Source organism: Rhincodon typus, chromosome 6 (assembly GCF_021869965.1).
Source record: "Rhincodon typus isolate 14 chromosome 6, sRhiTyp1.1, whole genome shotgun sequence".
In the NCBI taxonomy this organism is placed as follows: Eukaryota; Metazoa; Chordata; class Chondrichthyes; order Orectolobiformes; family Rhincodontidae; genus Rhincodon; species Rhincodon typus.
In genome coordinates this window covers 14251893-14268174 of record NC_063337.1, presented here as the reverse complement: position 1 = coordinate 14268174, position 16282 = coordinate 14251893, and the positions used below count along the sequence as shown (strand labels likewise).

Below are 16282 nucleotides of genomic sequence, written 5' to 3'. Positions count from 1 at the left end.
GTCTCAATTTCAATACAAGTAACTAATATCACAATTATCAGCTCAGATTAGAGGAAGCTATTGTGAGGTGTTCATTATTGGTAGAGTGCTGCCAGTTGCAGGGGACTTGTATGCCAAGGTAATATAGTCAACAACAACAGCTTGAATTTAATGTCATGAATATAGTAAAATATCTCACAGAAGAAGGTTGTCTTGACTATTTCCTGGGATGAAGAGGTTATTTCATTTTATGGAAATGTTGGGCCTGTATCCATTGAAGTTCAGAACAATAAGTAGTGATCTTATTGAAATACATGAAGTCTTGAGGGGAATTGATAGGGTGAATGCTAAAAGGATGTTTCTCCTTGTGCGTCATATTAGAACTAGGGGATTCATTTTAAGAATAACTTTAGACAGATATGGAAAATTCTTCTTCTGAGGGTCAAGAGTTTGTAAACCTCTCTTCCGCAGAGAGTTATGAGTATACCATCTGCCCAATAATATGGGAAATTGCCCAGGAATGTTGTGTACACAGAAAAAAAAACAGAACAAATTCAATCTTCCCCAGTCTCCGTCATCAGCACAGTGATAGAATGGGTCATGACTGTGTTATCAGGCAGCGCTTGTAAATGAATAAACTGCTTAGTAAGGCTCAGTTTTGGTTCTGCCAGGGTCGCTCAGCTTCTGATTTCATGTGCAGCCTTGGTTCAAATTTGAATGAATGAGCTTTGAGTTCCAGAAATGAAGTGATAGTGACTGCCCTTGACATCAAAGCCACATATTGTGGGAGGAAAGGCCTAGTCTACACAAACAGACGTACATCAAACAAGAAACGCTGACTAGGATCATTTTTATTCACGAATGATTAACTCAAGCAAGAGTGTGGTTTAAGCTGAAATCAGTGACATCGAAAACAATGGGATAAACGTGCAGCCATCAGGTATTTACTGCTTCTTTTCGACTTTCTTTCCTTCTTCCCTTTTGTAACTTCCCAGGAGCATGTATCTATTGAACACCGTCACTGCCCTGACACTATTACTATGTGGAACTGTGGGATGAGGCCAGTGTCTGGTTTCCAGCTGGGGATTTGCTTTGCAAGGGCAGCCGAAGACGAGCTCAAGTCTTTCTAACAGGGCCAGCTGAAGGCTGGAGCAAGGATAAAGGCAGCACTGGAGGGTGGAATTCCGTATTGACGATCTCTTTGTAACTGCAACTGTGCGTGAGTCAGGCACTGAGCCGGAGTGAATGACAACAGTTTTATTATGTTGTCAGATTCTGCCGCAGCTCAGTTCCTGTGGGAAATTAACCAGAGAATGAAAGAACGGGGTTGATTGACTAACAATACTTGCATCTTTCCTGGGCACAGCAAGAGAGCCAAGCACTCTAGAATCATTGATGAATCTCTTATGATTAGTTACAAAATGATCTTTTGGAGAACGATTTGCAGAATTCTGAGTTACACAGGGATTTAGGTGTTCCGGTGAATCGGCTATAAAAATTTAGTTTGCAGCTACAGCAGTAAATCAGGAAGGGCTAATGGGATGCCAGCCTTTATTGCGAGCGGAATTGTGCATCGAAGCAAGGATGTTCTGCTACAGTTACACTGGGCATTGGTGAGCCCACATCTCGAATACTGTGTGCAGTTTTGGTCGCCTCGTTTAAAGAAAGTTGTAAATACGTCAGAGGCAGTTTGGAGAAGGTTTGCTAGATTAATTTCTGGAGCGCATCATCTTATCAGGGTAGGCTGGACTTTTTTTCACTAGAGGCCAGAGTGTGAATTTTATTGAAGTGGTCTTGACAAGGTGTATGTGGAAAGGATGCTTCCTCAGGTGGGTTAGTCTAGAACTTCATGGAATCATACAATACAGAAGATGCCCTTCTGACCATCAAGTCTCCATTTCAAGAAGTATACTATTAACCACTCATGTTCCACTTTCCCACACTAGGCCTCGAATGTTATGACACTTCAAGTGCTTATCTAAGTAATTTTTAAAGATTGTGAGGTTTCCCACCTCAATTACCCTCCCAGGCAGTGCATTCCAGATCTCCACCACCGTCTGGGTGACAAAAGCTTTTTTCTCAAATCACCTCTAAACTTTCATGCCTTTCATTTTAAAACAGTACCAGACCTTTCAATTAAGAGAAACAGCTGCTTTTTGTTCATTCTGCCCATGCCTCTCATAATCTTATTCATAGAATATAGAACATAGAACAGTACAGCACAGTACAGGCCCTTCGGCCCACGATGTTGTGCTGACCTATTATGCTACTAAGATCAATCTACCCTGCATACCCTACATGTTACTATCCTCATGTGCCTATCCAAGAGTCGCTTAAATGTCTCTGACTCCACTACCACTATCGGCAGCGCATTCCACATGCCCACCACGCTCTGTGTGAAGAAATTCACCTCTATCAGGGCTCCCCTCAACCTTCTCTGCTCCAAAGAAAACAACCTGAGCTTATTCAGCCTCTCTTCATGGCTGAAATGCTTCATCCCAGGCAATATCCTAGTGAATCTACTCTGCAGCCCCTCCAGTGCAGTCACATCTTTCCTATTGTGTGGTGACCAGAAATGCACATAGTACTCCAGCTGTGGTCTAACCAAAGTTCTGTGCAGCTCCAGAACAGCCTCCCTGCTCTTATAATCTATGCCTCGACTAATAAAGGCAAACATCCAGTATACCTTCTCCAATTACCCTATTAAACTGTCCTGCCACCTTCAGGGATCATGGACAAGCACTCCAAGATCCCTCTGTTCCTTCAGTTTCCTAGCGTCTTGCTATTCATTGAGTGATTCTTTGTCTTGTTCCTTCTTCCAAAGTGTGTCACGTCACATTTATCAGGGTTAAATTCCACCTTGATCTGACCTTCTGACCACTCTGTCTATATTCCCCTGAAACCTTCCTCCTCAATGTCCACCACCCAGCCAATCTTTGTGTCACCGGCAAAATTATGAATCATCCTTTTCACATTCTCATCTACCTCATTTATAAATATCACAAACAATAAGGGACTTAGCACTGATCCCTATGGTACGCCACTGCACACAGGCCCCAGTCACACATACAGCCTTCTAACATCACCTGCTGTCTCCTGTTACTAAGTCAATTTTGGATTCACCTTGCCAAGTTTCCCTGTTCTGAAATTAGAAGTCTTCTGTTTAGGACAGAAATGAGAGAAATTTATTTTCTCTCAGAGGGTTATACGACTTTGGAGCTGCCTGCCTCAGAAAAGGGTGGAGGTGAGGTCACTGAATATTTTTAAGGCAGAGGTAGATTCCTGTTAGGCAGGGTTGGTCGGGAATGTGAAATTCTGAACACATTAACCATGATCTTGTTGTATAGTGGAGCAGGTGTAAAGGGTTAATAGCCTACTTTTCCCCATCATTTGTATATTTATCTATTTTAATCCCAAAAGACCCCACAGTCACCTCTCATTCCTCTATAGGATCTCAACAGGTTCTAAGACTTTTGCCTCCATATTCTGTCTGCGCACATACTCCACAGGTAGATCATTCTTTAGCCCATGCAGAGTTACTAACCATAAATCTCCATCTCCCATTGCCATTCTTACAAAACATCTACAACCCGAATTGTGAAACCAAGGAAAATAGTCCACTGCAATGGTGAATAGTTGCATCTTTTAAGTATGCTGCTGTTCCGGTATAAAGACTGGTCTCCAAATCCAAGCCACAGTTCCAGGGTTGTGAATCTCCGTGATATAGACGGGAAATTGGGTTCCACTATTTGACACACTTGTAACTGCAAGGTTATAAAGTAACCCAAAGAACCCTGTGCCTGAGCTGGGGACTATGGGTTAGCTTAATGAAAATTTAGGACATAAATGGCAAGATAGAAATTTTACAGGGAGTTTGTAGTCATTGACTTCAGTGTCAATGTTGATAACAATAGTTTAAGAGAGTGGGTCAACAGTACATGAGTTATTCATTAATTAGACATAAGAACAGGAGAATACCATTCAGTCTATTCAGCCCATCCTGCCATTCAGTACCATCACAGCTCATTGAACACTTCCACGTCTTTTATCTACCCCATCCATACAACCCTGTATGCCATTGGTAATCAGAAATCTCTACCTTAGACATATTCCAAGACTGATCTGTGGTAGAGAAGTCCAATGGTTCATAACCCTCTGAGTGAAAAAAACTCTTCATCTCAGACCCTAAATGGCATCCCCCTATTTTTAAATTGTGTCTCTGGTTGTAGACTCCCCAACCAGGGGAAAGAGTTTACTTACCTGCATCTACCCTGTCTATCCCTTTGAGTATTTTGTAAGTTTTAATGAGATTACCTCTCATTCTACAAAATGAGGTCCAGAGAATATGGACCCAGTGTGCTCAATGTCTCTTCACAGGACAGTCACACCATCTCAGAATGAGTCTGGTTAATCTGGTGTCATGACTGTTTTATTTTCTCTTAATAAATATTTAAAGAAGCTCACAGTTAGGAACCAAAAATCTGTTAACATGCTGTAAAATTAGGACCTATTCAATGTTCAATCTGAATCCTATTAATTAAAATAAATTGGATTAGAATGTTAACCCTAGGTAAGTGCAGCACTGTTGTTCACTTAGCCAGATGGATTTGGGTTCTCAGTAGTGAGTTTTTTTTTAGATGAACAATTACATTTCATTTGAAAATTTTGTGGATGCTGCTAGATGGTAATTTATCAGTTTTTTAAAAATTCATTCTTATGATGTGTATGCCCATCCCAAATTGTCCAAAGGGCAGTTAAGAGTTAACTCCATTGTTGTGGGTCCGGAGTCATAAGCAGACCAGACAGGAAAAAGATGGTAGTTTCCTTCCCTAAAGTAGATTTACAGTGAGAGGGGAAAGATTTAAAAGGGATCTGAGGGGCAACTTTTTCAGACAGACAGTGGTACATGTATGAAATGAGCTGCCAGAGGAGGTGGTAGAGGTAGGTACAATTACAACAGTTAAAAGATATCTGGATGGGTACATGAATAAGGAGTGATAGAGGGATATGGACCAAATGCTAGCAAATGGGACTAGATCAGTTTAGGATATCTGGTTGGTGTGGACATGTTGGACTGAAGGCTCTGTTTCCGTGCTGTATAACTATGGCAAGTTCACACTCCTTGACCATTCATCTTGGGCATAGAAAACATCTGGAGTAGGGCTACGCCAAGTCCTGGCTGATATCAGGGATTTGGCTCGTGTTGAATTGTTTAAGCACAAACCTGAAAACTTGCAAAAGCTGATTAGTAGTTTCGAAAATTTGGCAACTCAATAAATAACCTGAGGAAAAGACTTTGGAGAACAAAACTGTAAGTCTAGTGTCCTTACCTTTAAGTGGTTGTCCCCAGAATTGGAGTGAACTTTAACAGCAGCGGTTCAGGAGAAGTCCCAGTTCCTTTGTGTTTCAGCTTTATGGCTATTTGGCAAATATTGGCACAGTTTAGGGAACAAACCAGATTTCATGCTGTTGTTACAGTCAATGATAGAAATATGAAGCTCAGCCAGATTCACAAAGAGAAAGCCATGGCTACTTTTCTTGTTTCAGACAATGGGATCGATTAAAATTGAATGTGTTTTGAAGGAGAAGTACTCGGTTGGAGAAAGCCCTACATGGGAGGAAAAACATGGCACATTGCTCTATGTTGACATTACTGAACAGAATGTGTACAGATGGCATCCTGACAGTAATCAAGTGGAGAAAGTCCATGTTGGTAAGAAAATTACACCTTAATTTACTTAGGAATTGAGAAAGAGTGGCATGGACCCAACTATTGACTAAACTAATTCTTTCTGTCACTTAAATGCGAAAAGGTCCCATTGTCAACTTTGCATTTTGACTGGAAGCATCAAAGGACATATTCCTCGATTTGTTCTTATTTTGTCTTTTTTAATTCAATGACTACTATTTCTTGATGGCCTGTATTGGTATTCTGCTGGAAAGTGCATGTATGGGTGAGCGTGTGAAATACAAACAAAAATTGCTGGAAAAGTCAGGAGGAGAAATCAGCAGAGAAGCAATGTTGTCATTTCAGGTCAACTTTCTGCCCAACATTAAACTCCGTCCTCTGCTACTGATCTATGTTGACTTCCCAGCAATGTCTCAACTTTAACGTTTTCAACCTGGTGCTCAAATCCTCTTATGGCCTAGCTCCTCCTTACCTGTCATTTTTGTCAGTTCTCCATTCCATCAGCACATCTGTTCCCCACCAATTTGTGGCCTCTACACAACACGTTCCTAATCCCACTTTTAGTTGCCTTGTAAGCTCTGGAATTCCCCTTTTAAATCTGCTCATGCTTCCAGATCTCCTCCTTTAAGATACACCTTAAAATTTACAACTTTACCAAGCTTTAAGTCACCATCTTAACATCTCCTTCTTTTGCTTCACTCCCACAACGTGCCTTCTGACATTTTGCTACATTAAAGGTGATGCAAGCTGTTACTGAGCTTCCTGTGAGTTGGGTACACTGCATAAACTTATGCTTCGATTTATTTCATTGCTATGACTAATGGAAAGGTGTAATTCAGTGTTACAATATCTCTCAGATGTGATTGTTCCTAGCTCATTCCTGCATTTTTCAGATGCTCCAGTTGGATCTGTTGTTCCCTGGAGTTCTGGCGGATATGTCCTGGCAATCGGAAAAAGGTTTGCCTTTCTGGACTGGGAGAAAAAGAAGGTTACGGATATTGCACAGATCGATAACAAGAAAACAAACGTCAGATTCAATGATGGCAAAGTGGATCCTGCTGGACGCTTTCTAGCAGGTTTGTCAGTTTGCAGTGTGTCTTGGCCGGTCACTTCCCTGATTTCAACTCATCTGCTGCTGAAACACTCATACCATTGTGATCTAAAGACCTAGCTGCTTCAAATCATTGCAGCTCTTTACATATAAAATTCTGCTGCTAATATCATTACCCAAACTGTATCCTGTCCATATCTCAGCGATCTACCTGCTGATCCATCTTGGCTCTGGGTCCCAAAAGACCCCACAGATGCTTCTCATTCCACTATAGCATCTCAACAAGTCTTATATTATACTCAAATCCCCCCATAGCCCTGCCTCTTCTGACCTGCTACGTTTCTTGGACCTGATGTGTTGCATCCTAGGATTTTAAAGGAAGTGGCTATAGAGACAATGGATGCACTGGTAATAATCTTCTAAGAATCCTTAGATTTGAGAAATGTCCCAGGGGTTTGGAAAACTGCCAATTTAACAACCTTATTCAAAAAGGGCCACTTAGCTCAACACCTGCCATTGGGAAAATGCTGGAGTATGTATGAAAAATGTAGCAGGAGAGCATTCATAAATAGATAATAAAATGAAGCAGAGTCAGCATAGCTTCTTGAAGGGGGAATTTGCTAGAATTCTTTGAGGAAATAACAAGTAGGATAGATAAAGGAGGCTGGGTAGATGTAACATTTGGATTTCGAACGGGATTTCAGTAATGTACTGCTTATGAAGCTGCTTGAAAAGATAGTATCAAAAAGATGAAAAAGAGAAAAAGTACTGGGGTAGTATTTTGGCATAGACAGAGGATTAGCTAACTAATTTCAGGCAGAAATTGGATTAAGGGGGGTAATTTCAGGAGTGCCATAGGAATGAATGCTGGGGCCACAATTATTTACAATACAGTAATTATTTTGATGAAGAATTTGAATTTTCTGTCATCAGATTGGAGGATGGCACAAAAATGAAAGGAAAGCAAGTAGTGAGGATGATCTTGACAGGTTGAGTGAGTGGGCAAAAACCTGTCAGCTGGAATATAATGTGGGAAATAATGAGGATATGCACTTTGACAGGACTACTGAATATTATTTAACTTGGGAAACATGCAGAAAGCTGCAGCACAGAGGGATTTGGGGATCCTTGTACATGAATCACAAAAAGCTTGCATCTAAGTCACAGACTAGATGTTAAGGGGTTGTTTCCTCTTGTAGGAGAGTTTAAGAGCAGAGAGAATAATCTCAGAGTATGCAGTCAGCCAGAGAGTTGGAGAAGTTCTTTCTCTCAGGAGAGTAGTCTGTGGAATTTGGGGAATTCTTTATCTCAGAAGGCTGTGGAGATTGGGCCATTAAGTATATTTAAGTCTGAGATAGACCAATTTTTTTTTATCAATTAGAGAATCAATGGTTATGGCGAAAAGGTAGGAAGGTGGAATTGAGGATTTTCAGACCAGCCAGGATCTCACTGAATGGTGGAGCAGACCTAATGGGCTGAATGGTCTCTTGTTACTCCTATGCCTTATAACCCTTCTTTTATGAGGGCAGGTAAGGGCTTAGGTTAAGATTACGTACAAAAGGTTGTGCTCCCTCTGAGCTGGCATAGCATCTGAACTCCCAATGAACTCCTTCTCGACGCAGAGAGTCTGGCCAACAGAGCTAATACACCCACAGCAGTGATACTGAGCAGTGCAAGCCCAGAAGGCTGCCAGTTCGCCCTCCCTTCTGCATGATGAGTACCTTGAGTTCAGATAAGGTTTCTGCGATTGTCTTTAATCTCTTCAGACTTGCAGGAACTGGAGGAGAGTAATCAGCCATGGCATCTGCCTGTGGTATGCAGTCAATCTGCTGGATGACGTATCTTTACTTGAGAGGTTGAAGGCACACCTGGGGTTATTCATAGAATCAGAGAATCCCTAGTGTGGAGACAGGCCCTTTGGCCCAACAAGCCCACACCGCCCATCAGAGTATCCCACCCAGACCCATCCCTCATAACTCATCTAATCTACACATCCCTGAACACTAGGGGCATGGGCAATCCACCTAGTCTGCACATTTTTGGACTGTGGGAAGAAACTGGAGCACCCAGAGGAAACCCATGCAGATACGGGGAGAACGTGCAAACTCCACACAGACAGTCACCTGAGAGTGGAATTGAACCCGGGTCCCTGGCGCTGTGAGGCAGCAGTGCTAACCACTGAGCTACTATGCCATGTCTGCTGAAAATTATTGTGGCCACTCACAAAAGAAATAAAGCTATATCTGCCTTCAAACATCAGAGAAATAATATTTGTGTGTGTTGGGTGGACAATAGTGAAATATCTTAATAAACAATCCCAATCTGATCCCTTTCACTGTGCTATTTTGATTTTTGAGTGTTGGATTGTCCAGGGAAAGTACAGCAATCTTTGTACTGTTTCAAGTTTGTTCTTAACAAGGTTCTGTGTTTCAGGCACCATGGCAACGGAAACCCAGCCTGGTGAATTTGAAAGGCACCAGGGTGCTCTTTACACCTTGCAGACTAATCGCTCTGTTGTCAAACAATTTGATCAGGTGGATATTTCCAATGGTCTAGATTGGTCGCTAGATCACAAGATCTTCTATTACATAGACAGTTTGTCTTTTACTGTGGATGCATTTGACTACAACCTGCAGACGGGAAAGATCTGTAAGTATTGCAGCTGACAAGCAAAATTATTTTTCATTTGTTTAATGGCCTGAGATCACTGCTGCAAAGGCTGCATTTTTGACCTGACCTTAGTTGTTGTAAGATGGTGATGCGCCTGCTCCTGGACAATCTCCTGTCACGTAATGCAGTAAGAACTCTCTACTGTAGAGGTTCCACTGCTCCACCTCTGGAGAGCGATTTGTAATGTGTAAACTTTGCACTAATTTATTTTGACAGCTAATCGGAGGGTTGTGTACAAACTTGAAAAAGATGAAGCTATTCCTGATGGACAGTGTATCGATAATGAGGGAAAACTCTGGGTTGCCTGCTATAATGGTGGAAGAATCCTTCGTATTGACCCAGAGACAGGTGAGAAAACCATGAGAGGCTTATCCACTGTCAATGTTTTGTAGTGGAGTTTTTGAAAATCAGTCAACGTGGTGACAGTGTTGTGGAGATGAAGGTAAGTGATCTGGGTAATGAAAAGAACCCCAGGCTTCAGACTCTGGTCTGGTGGGATGCCAACGTTTCACGCAGTTTGGTTTACCCTGAGTAAGTTGGCAGAACAGGAGATTGACTCAGTAGCAAAGGAGCAGAATTTCTGGCACGGGGCTGGAATGGATGCTTTAAAGGAAATTTTGATTCAAACATAAATTCTTGCCACGGTTTGTGAAGGTTGTGAGAACTCTTGAGGGAGTGCAGCGGAGATTTGCCAGGGAGGAGGATATTACCTATTGGGTTATGTTGGAGACAGTTATTCTCCTCGGGGAAAAGAAGATTGAAGGGAGCTTTGATAGAGACAAACAAGGGTTTAGATAAGGTAGACAAAGAAACACTGATTCCATTCACTGATAATTAGGACTTGAGGTTTTTGGGCAAGAGATGCAAGGGGAATGTGGGAAGTAATTTTTTTACGGGGTTCTAATGACCTAGAACTCTCTGCCCACAGAGTAATGAAAGGGGAAGTGGAGAATTATTCCAAAAGGAAATTGAATTGGCATTTGGAGGAAATAAATTTGTAGGGCTAATGGGATAGAGCCAGGGTATGGGACAATTGAGAGGAGGTAGAAATGTAAAGGTGAATATCATCGACATTTGGGACTTATTCTGCACATACAGATGGTGACAGTGAAGATAAGGAATCTCATGGAGCAACTACCAATAACTGGGAACTCTAGAGGTTTAAGCATGGGTTGGGAGAAGAAAGTATTGCCGAACTACTTTATTTGGATAAATAGGGCAAGACAATAAGACTTCTTTTAGAAGCTCAACCTTTAAATCCAATGTCAACACCCTTTGAAAGTCAGCTCTGGTCAATGGGTGTCTGGGTGGTGGTTAGAAGTTCTGCCCATGGAAATATGCCTTATTCAAGTAACTCTAACCTTAACCCTATAACAGTGATGAAAATGTTGGATCTCTTTACTCACCTGACCCTTCCGTTTACCCAAACTCTCTTCTCATTCAGCTGCTTCCATTTCCTCTGCAACTGTTGACCTTCTCTCTCCCCAGTTCAACCTCTACTCTCAGCTTCTTTATCCTATCACTGCTGCTGCTTGGAACTATTCCTGTGGAAGATCAGCTGCCATGATCTGCCTCGCTCACCATCCTCTTACATCCACTGCAAATTATCTACAACCGCTCTCTGACTTCCATCATCCAACTAAGCAGAAAGAGAGGTGGATTTCAGTAGTCCTCCACTTTGTCCTCCAGTTTTTTTTCCAGCGACACTTTCTAAGAGTTCTTTTGGCTCTTTTTTTATTTCAGGCAACTCTCTATCTGTCTTACAATTTGTACATGGAAGTTAAGCATATGGATCTTAACATCTGCATTTCAAGGACCTCTATTTCTTCCACAGCTGTCCAGGTTTCTGAGGCACTGTAGGAAATTGGATTGAGCGTAGCACCTTATGAGATTTCTTCCTTGTTACAAGCTTGAGCCTTCCTGTTTTTAACACATCCCTCCCAAGCCCCTTGATTATCATCAGTTTCCTTTCCTTTCATTGTTCCCATTGCCTCCTATCCATCATTGACATTTGTTTTTCTCTTTCATTACTCTACAGTTTCCCTATTCATTGTCATTCATTCTCCCCTTCCATTGATATCTAGTCTCACTACTCATTCTGTCTTGCTTCTTCCCGAATCTGGCCTCTAATCTCTGCAATTGGCTCTTGATCTCCATGCTACATTCATAACAAAGTCTTAATAGAATTTAGTTTACTATTGTTTACAGTCAGACAAGTGACCTAGGAGGATTTTTTTCTTGTAGGTAAAAGGATCCAGACAGTGAAGTTGCCTGTTAGTAAAACTACATCCTGCTGCTTTGGAGGAAAAGATTATTCCGACCTATATGTAACTACAGCTACCAAGAGAATGGATGAAGAGTCCCTTCAGAAAGAGCCATTGGCTGGGGGCATTTTTAAGGTATATGGAATTGTTTTACCATGTACTGAACATACAAGTAGCACGAGCAGCACATCTAAAGGACCATCTACCTGTTTGTCTTCCCTACCTATGTAAAGCAATAATGAGATAATGGAAAACAGCCCCTACATCTCTCACAGGGTCATAGTCCAAGATTAAAGCTAGATGCCAAACACTTTGCCACCTTCACACAATGATTTCTCAGCTACAACTCATTGTTTTCCAGCAGAGATGACTAAATGGCAATCTCCAGTGAAGATCCTGGCCTTTCAGCAGGGTGGTACAGTCCTGATGAAGGGTCTAGGCCCAAAACGCCGACTCTCCTGCTCCTCTGATGCTGCCTGACCTGTTGTGTTCCTCCAGCTCCATACTGTATCAACTCTGATTTTAGCATCTGCAGTTCTTGCTATCTCCTTGGCACAGTAGGTCAGTAGGTAGCACTGCTACCTCACAGCGCCAGGGACTTGGGTTCACTTCCAGCCTTTGGTGACTGTCTGTGTGGAGTTTGCACATTCTCTTGTATCTGCATGGGTTTCCTTTGGGTGCTCTGGTTTCCTCTCACAGGCCAAAGATGGGCATGTTAGGAGGATTGGCCATGCTAAATTGCCTGTAGTGTTCAGGCTAGTTGGATTAGGTGGTTGGGGGGTGGTGTAGAGGTTGGGGAGGGGGAGAGGTAGGTGGGTCTGTGTCGGATGCTTTTTGTAAGGTCAGTGTGGATTTCACCTGGTTCAGCAGTATTGTTATCCTAGCTGGGTTTTTAACTCTGCACAAACCAAGGATTAAAATGCTGACAGTTCTGGTCATTAGGCTTCAGATCTATGCTGATTCTAATGATAACAGCAACAGTGGAAGAAACACACACACAAACAAAGGAATAAAAATCTGGGATTTAAACAGAACCTTTTGCACCCTCTAGTTATCCTAAAGTATCTCACGATTGATGGGGTTGACTGATGTAGAGGAAAAATGATTCGCATTTTGTGCACAGAAAGCTCCCCAAAGAGCTGTATGCAAATGCATAACCTTCCAAATATTTTTCTTAAAGGATAAATATTGTCTGGTACACCTGCCTCTCTTTGAAATAGTGCAACAGGATCTTTTCAAGGCACCTCAGAAGACAGACAGTGCTTTGGTTTAATGCCTCATCCGAAAGATGGAATCTCTGCCTAAACGTCGAGCTCTGGATCAGTTTCTGATTTAGAGACAAAAGTGTTAAACATTGAGGCATGTCTGAGAAAGAACATAAATTTGTTGTATCACTGGCAGGTGCAACAGATTGGATGCAGAAAATATAAAAAGACAGTCTTGTGAGGATGGAAAGTAAAGGCATCTTTGTTGAATAACTCATCAATCATAATGATTATTTTCTCCCAGTCTTTTCATCTTTCCTACTTTTGTATGAGATTTCTCCTACCACTGCCCCTCCTGAAGTGACTAATTCCATGATCTATGACCTATTTATTCAGGGGTTCGCTGGCTGGGCTGGTATTTAATGCCCATTCCTAATAGGCTGGAGAAGGCAACAGTGAGCTGTCTTCTTGAACCTCTGCAAGCTATTTGGTGTAGATACCATTGCTGCTAGGGAGGGAATGCCAGGTAATTTAACCCAGCATCACTGAAGGAACAGCAACATTTCCCCTATTGGTTCTCCAAGTGGCATTTGTCAAAGTGAACATTGATCATTTGGGTTTGTGTGTGTGTGTGTGAGAGAGAGAGTCTGTATGTGTGTGTGTCTGTGTGAGAGTGTGTGGGAGAGAGAGAGAGAGTGTGTGTGTGTTTGTGTGTGAGTGGCGTTTCTGTGTGGTTATGTATGTGGCGTGTGTTTGAGTGACGTTTGTGTGTTTATATGTATGTGGTGTGTGTGTGTGTGTGTGTGTGTGTATGAGTGGTGTCTGTGTGTGTGGGGAGGGGGCAGGGAATACATCAGGCTTCATTGAGCCTCATACATCCCACCCAGGTCCAACCACAGACTGATTGACCTTTTTCCATTCATCTTTCTCCACTTCCTATTCAGGGGTCACTGGGTAGAGAGAGTGTGAACAGGAGAAAGAATTCCAGCCAATTTTCCTCCTCTGGAGGTATGTAAAGCTAAGAAGTGTAGGTGCAGAAATCTTGCTGGGGAGGTGATGGACTGACGGTATTATCACTGGACTGTTAATCCAGAGACCCAGCTAATGTTCTGGGGACTCAGGTTTGATTCCTGCCACAACAGATGGTGGAATTTGATTTCAATAATGAAAAAAGAGTCTGGAGTTAAGGGTCTAAATGATGACCATGAATCTGTTGCTGATTGTTTGGAAAAATCTATCTGGTTCACTAATGCCCTTTAGGGAAGGAAACTGCCACCCTGACCTACATGTAACTCCAGACCCACAGCAATATGGTTGACTTTTAACTGCCCTCTTTGCAATTAGGGATGGGCAATTAATGCTGGCTGAAACAGTGATGCCCTTATACCATGAATAATAAAAATAAATTGCTAGTGTGTGCAACTCAAGTACTTGCTGCTTTAATCATTATGAAGCATCAGGCAGGTCTAGATAAACTCAATGTAACTTTCCAACATTATACACAGGATTACTTCATTCAGTGAGAGATATTTGTGATCTGAGTAATATAAAAGAAGTTTTGAAATGAAAGTAACATTTAATTTTTTTTCTCCAGGTTACTGGACTGGGTGTGAAGGGGATTCCACCGTATTCATATGTAGGATAGAATATTTCCACAAGCAGATTCAACGCCAACAGAAAAGACATGCAACAAATTGCAGCAGTGTTTGCAAACATGGAAAAAATGTAGACAAAATATTACACTATCTACTGAAAACTGTATCTTTGTTTCCATTTCTCATATAAACTGCACAAATCTAAAACTGGTCACTGTGGTGTCAATTATCAGAATAAAAGAGTTCGTACCCATTCTATGTCACTTTAAATGGCTGCTGTGCCTTTTGCTGGTTCTCAGTTTCTCACCCTAATCTCTCAGCGATCTATGATGACTCAGTTGGTGGTCGTCTCATATCTGATTTCAAAGGTTGTGGGTTCAAGTGCCACTCCAGGACATTAGCAATAGAACTCAAGATATACAGCTATGTACATGTATATACAGCTATAGAAACTCCTGGCCAGACACTATTTGGAGTACAGTGATCATATTTGGGCTCCACACCTTAGGAAGAATATATTAGACTTGGAAGGAGTACAATGTACGTTCACAAGAATGATACCTGGACGTCAGGCATGAAGTTATAGGAGAGATTAAACAAATTAGGCCTGTTTTGTCTGAAATTTAGAAGGTTAAAGGCTGATCTGATCAAATTTTTCATGATAATATCAGGAAAAGACAGGGTAAATAAAGATATACTCTTTGTACTGATTGAGGATTCTAGAACTAGGGGCCATAGTTTAAAAATTAGGGCCAGACCATTCAGGAGAGATGTTAGGAAGCATTTCTACACACAAAGGCTAGTCGATGTTTGGAACTCTCTTCCACAAACGGCAGTGAATGCTGGATTGGTTGTAAATTTTAAATCTGAGTTAGATACATCTTTGCTAAGCAAAGGTATGGGCCAAAAGCAGGTATATGGAGTTAGGCCACAGATCAACTATGATCTCATTGAATGGCAGAACAGGGTGAAGGAGCTGAAGGACCTCCTCCTGTTCCTTTGTTCCTATAAGACTGCAAGCTCTAGTGCCATGCTGAGCTAATACCGTACTGTTAGAGGGGTGCAAGGTTAGCTTTCATGTTAAACATAGTCCCTATCTGGGCTTGCATTTGGAGGCAGAATATCCAATACTGTAATTTTATTGAGGAATAGATAGGTAAGTTATCTCTGTTCTCCTGGCCAATACTTGTATATCATGGTTGGGTAGATACTGAAAGGCTGTAATCCCTGGCTGGGGAATCTAGACCATGATGGCTTGTTTTTTTTTCTTCGACAAGGTGTGGACATCAGTGTCTAGGTCAGTATTTGTTACCCATTGTATATGGCTCTTGAGAAAGCAATGGTGAGCCACCTCCCTGATTGACTACAGACCAAGTGGTGTAGGTACACCTGCTGTGTTGTTCTGGAAGGATTTTAACCTACTGAGTGAAGGAACAGCATTTGTTCAGCCCTCTGTTTGTGCACTGTTATTGTTGGACAGACCAGCATGTATGTATTTATTTATCGGTCAGTAGCTTGGAGGGGAACATGTAAGTGGTAGCGTTCCCATATAAGTGCTGTCTACTTCCTTTTAAATTTTAGAGGTCACTAGTTTGGAAGGTGCTGTGCAAGGACCTTTTGTGAATTTTTGCAGTGCACCTTGTAATGGTACACACTGAACGCTGGCGGTGATGGGAGTAAACATTGAAGGTGGTGGACAGGGTGTCAGTCAAATCAGGCTGGCAAGTGGGAATATTCCATCACACTCCTGATTTGTGTCCTGTAACTGGTGGATAGGCTTTGGGAATTAGGAGGTGAATTGCTACAGAATTCTCAGGTTCTTGTAGGCA

At 41.9% G+C, this 16282-nt stretch overlaps 1 protein-coding gene and 1 long non-coding RNA gene across 4 annotated transcripts in view; one reads left to right on the top strand and one right to left on the bottom strand.

The window, feature by feature from the left end:
- The window catches only part of LOC125483265, a 37623-nt gene that overhangs the window by 11572 nt on the left and 9769 nt on the right, over positions 1-16282 (bottom strand). Inside the window, exon 2 of the long non-coding RNA XR_007262212.1 lies at positions 5310-5397. This is a non-coding gene — a long non-coding RNA (uncharacterized LOC125483265). The remainder of the gene's footprint in view (positions 1-5309; positions 5398-16282) is intronic.
- LOC109917430 (regucalcin-like) lies at positions 768-14711 on the top strand. Of its 3 annotated transcripts, none has more exons than XM_020517272.2 (7): positions 768-919; positions 5527-5692; positions 6562-6744; positions 9153-9368; positions 9606-9737; positions 11634-11788; positions 14453-14711. In XM_020517272.2, exons 2-7 carry the CDS (start codon positions 5530-5532, stop codon positions 14501-14503), a joined length of 900 nt encoding a protein of 299 aa, XP_020372861.2. In that variant the 5' UTR covers positions 768-919; positions 5527-5529; the 3' UTR covers positions 14504-14711. The 3 variants fall into 3 exon arrangements, with proteins under 3 accessions (XP_020372861.2, XP_048453531.1, XP_048453530.1); XM_048597574.1 differs by lacking the exon at positions 768-919 and adding an exon at positions 1113-1194; XM_048597573.1 differs by lacking the exon at positions 768-919 and adding an exon at positions 1542-1678.

What these genes read in the sequence shown, in the direction of transcription:
- LOC109917430 (XM_020517272.2), top strand. Translation starts at nt 5,530, where the DNA reads ATGGGATCGATTAAAATTGAATGTGTTTTGAAGGAGAAGTACTCGGTT. An exon ending in TGCTGGACGCTTTCTAGCAG is followed by an intron (nt 6,745 to 9,152) that starts GTTTGTCAGTTT and finishes TCTGTGTTTCAG; the next exon opens with GCACCATGGCAACGGAAACC. An exon ending in TGGCTGGGGGCATTTTTAAG is followed by an intron (nt 11,789 to 14,452) that starts GTATATGGAATT and finishes TTTTTTCTCCAG; the next exon opens with GTTACTGGACTGGGTGTGAA.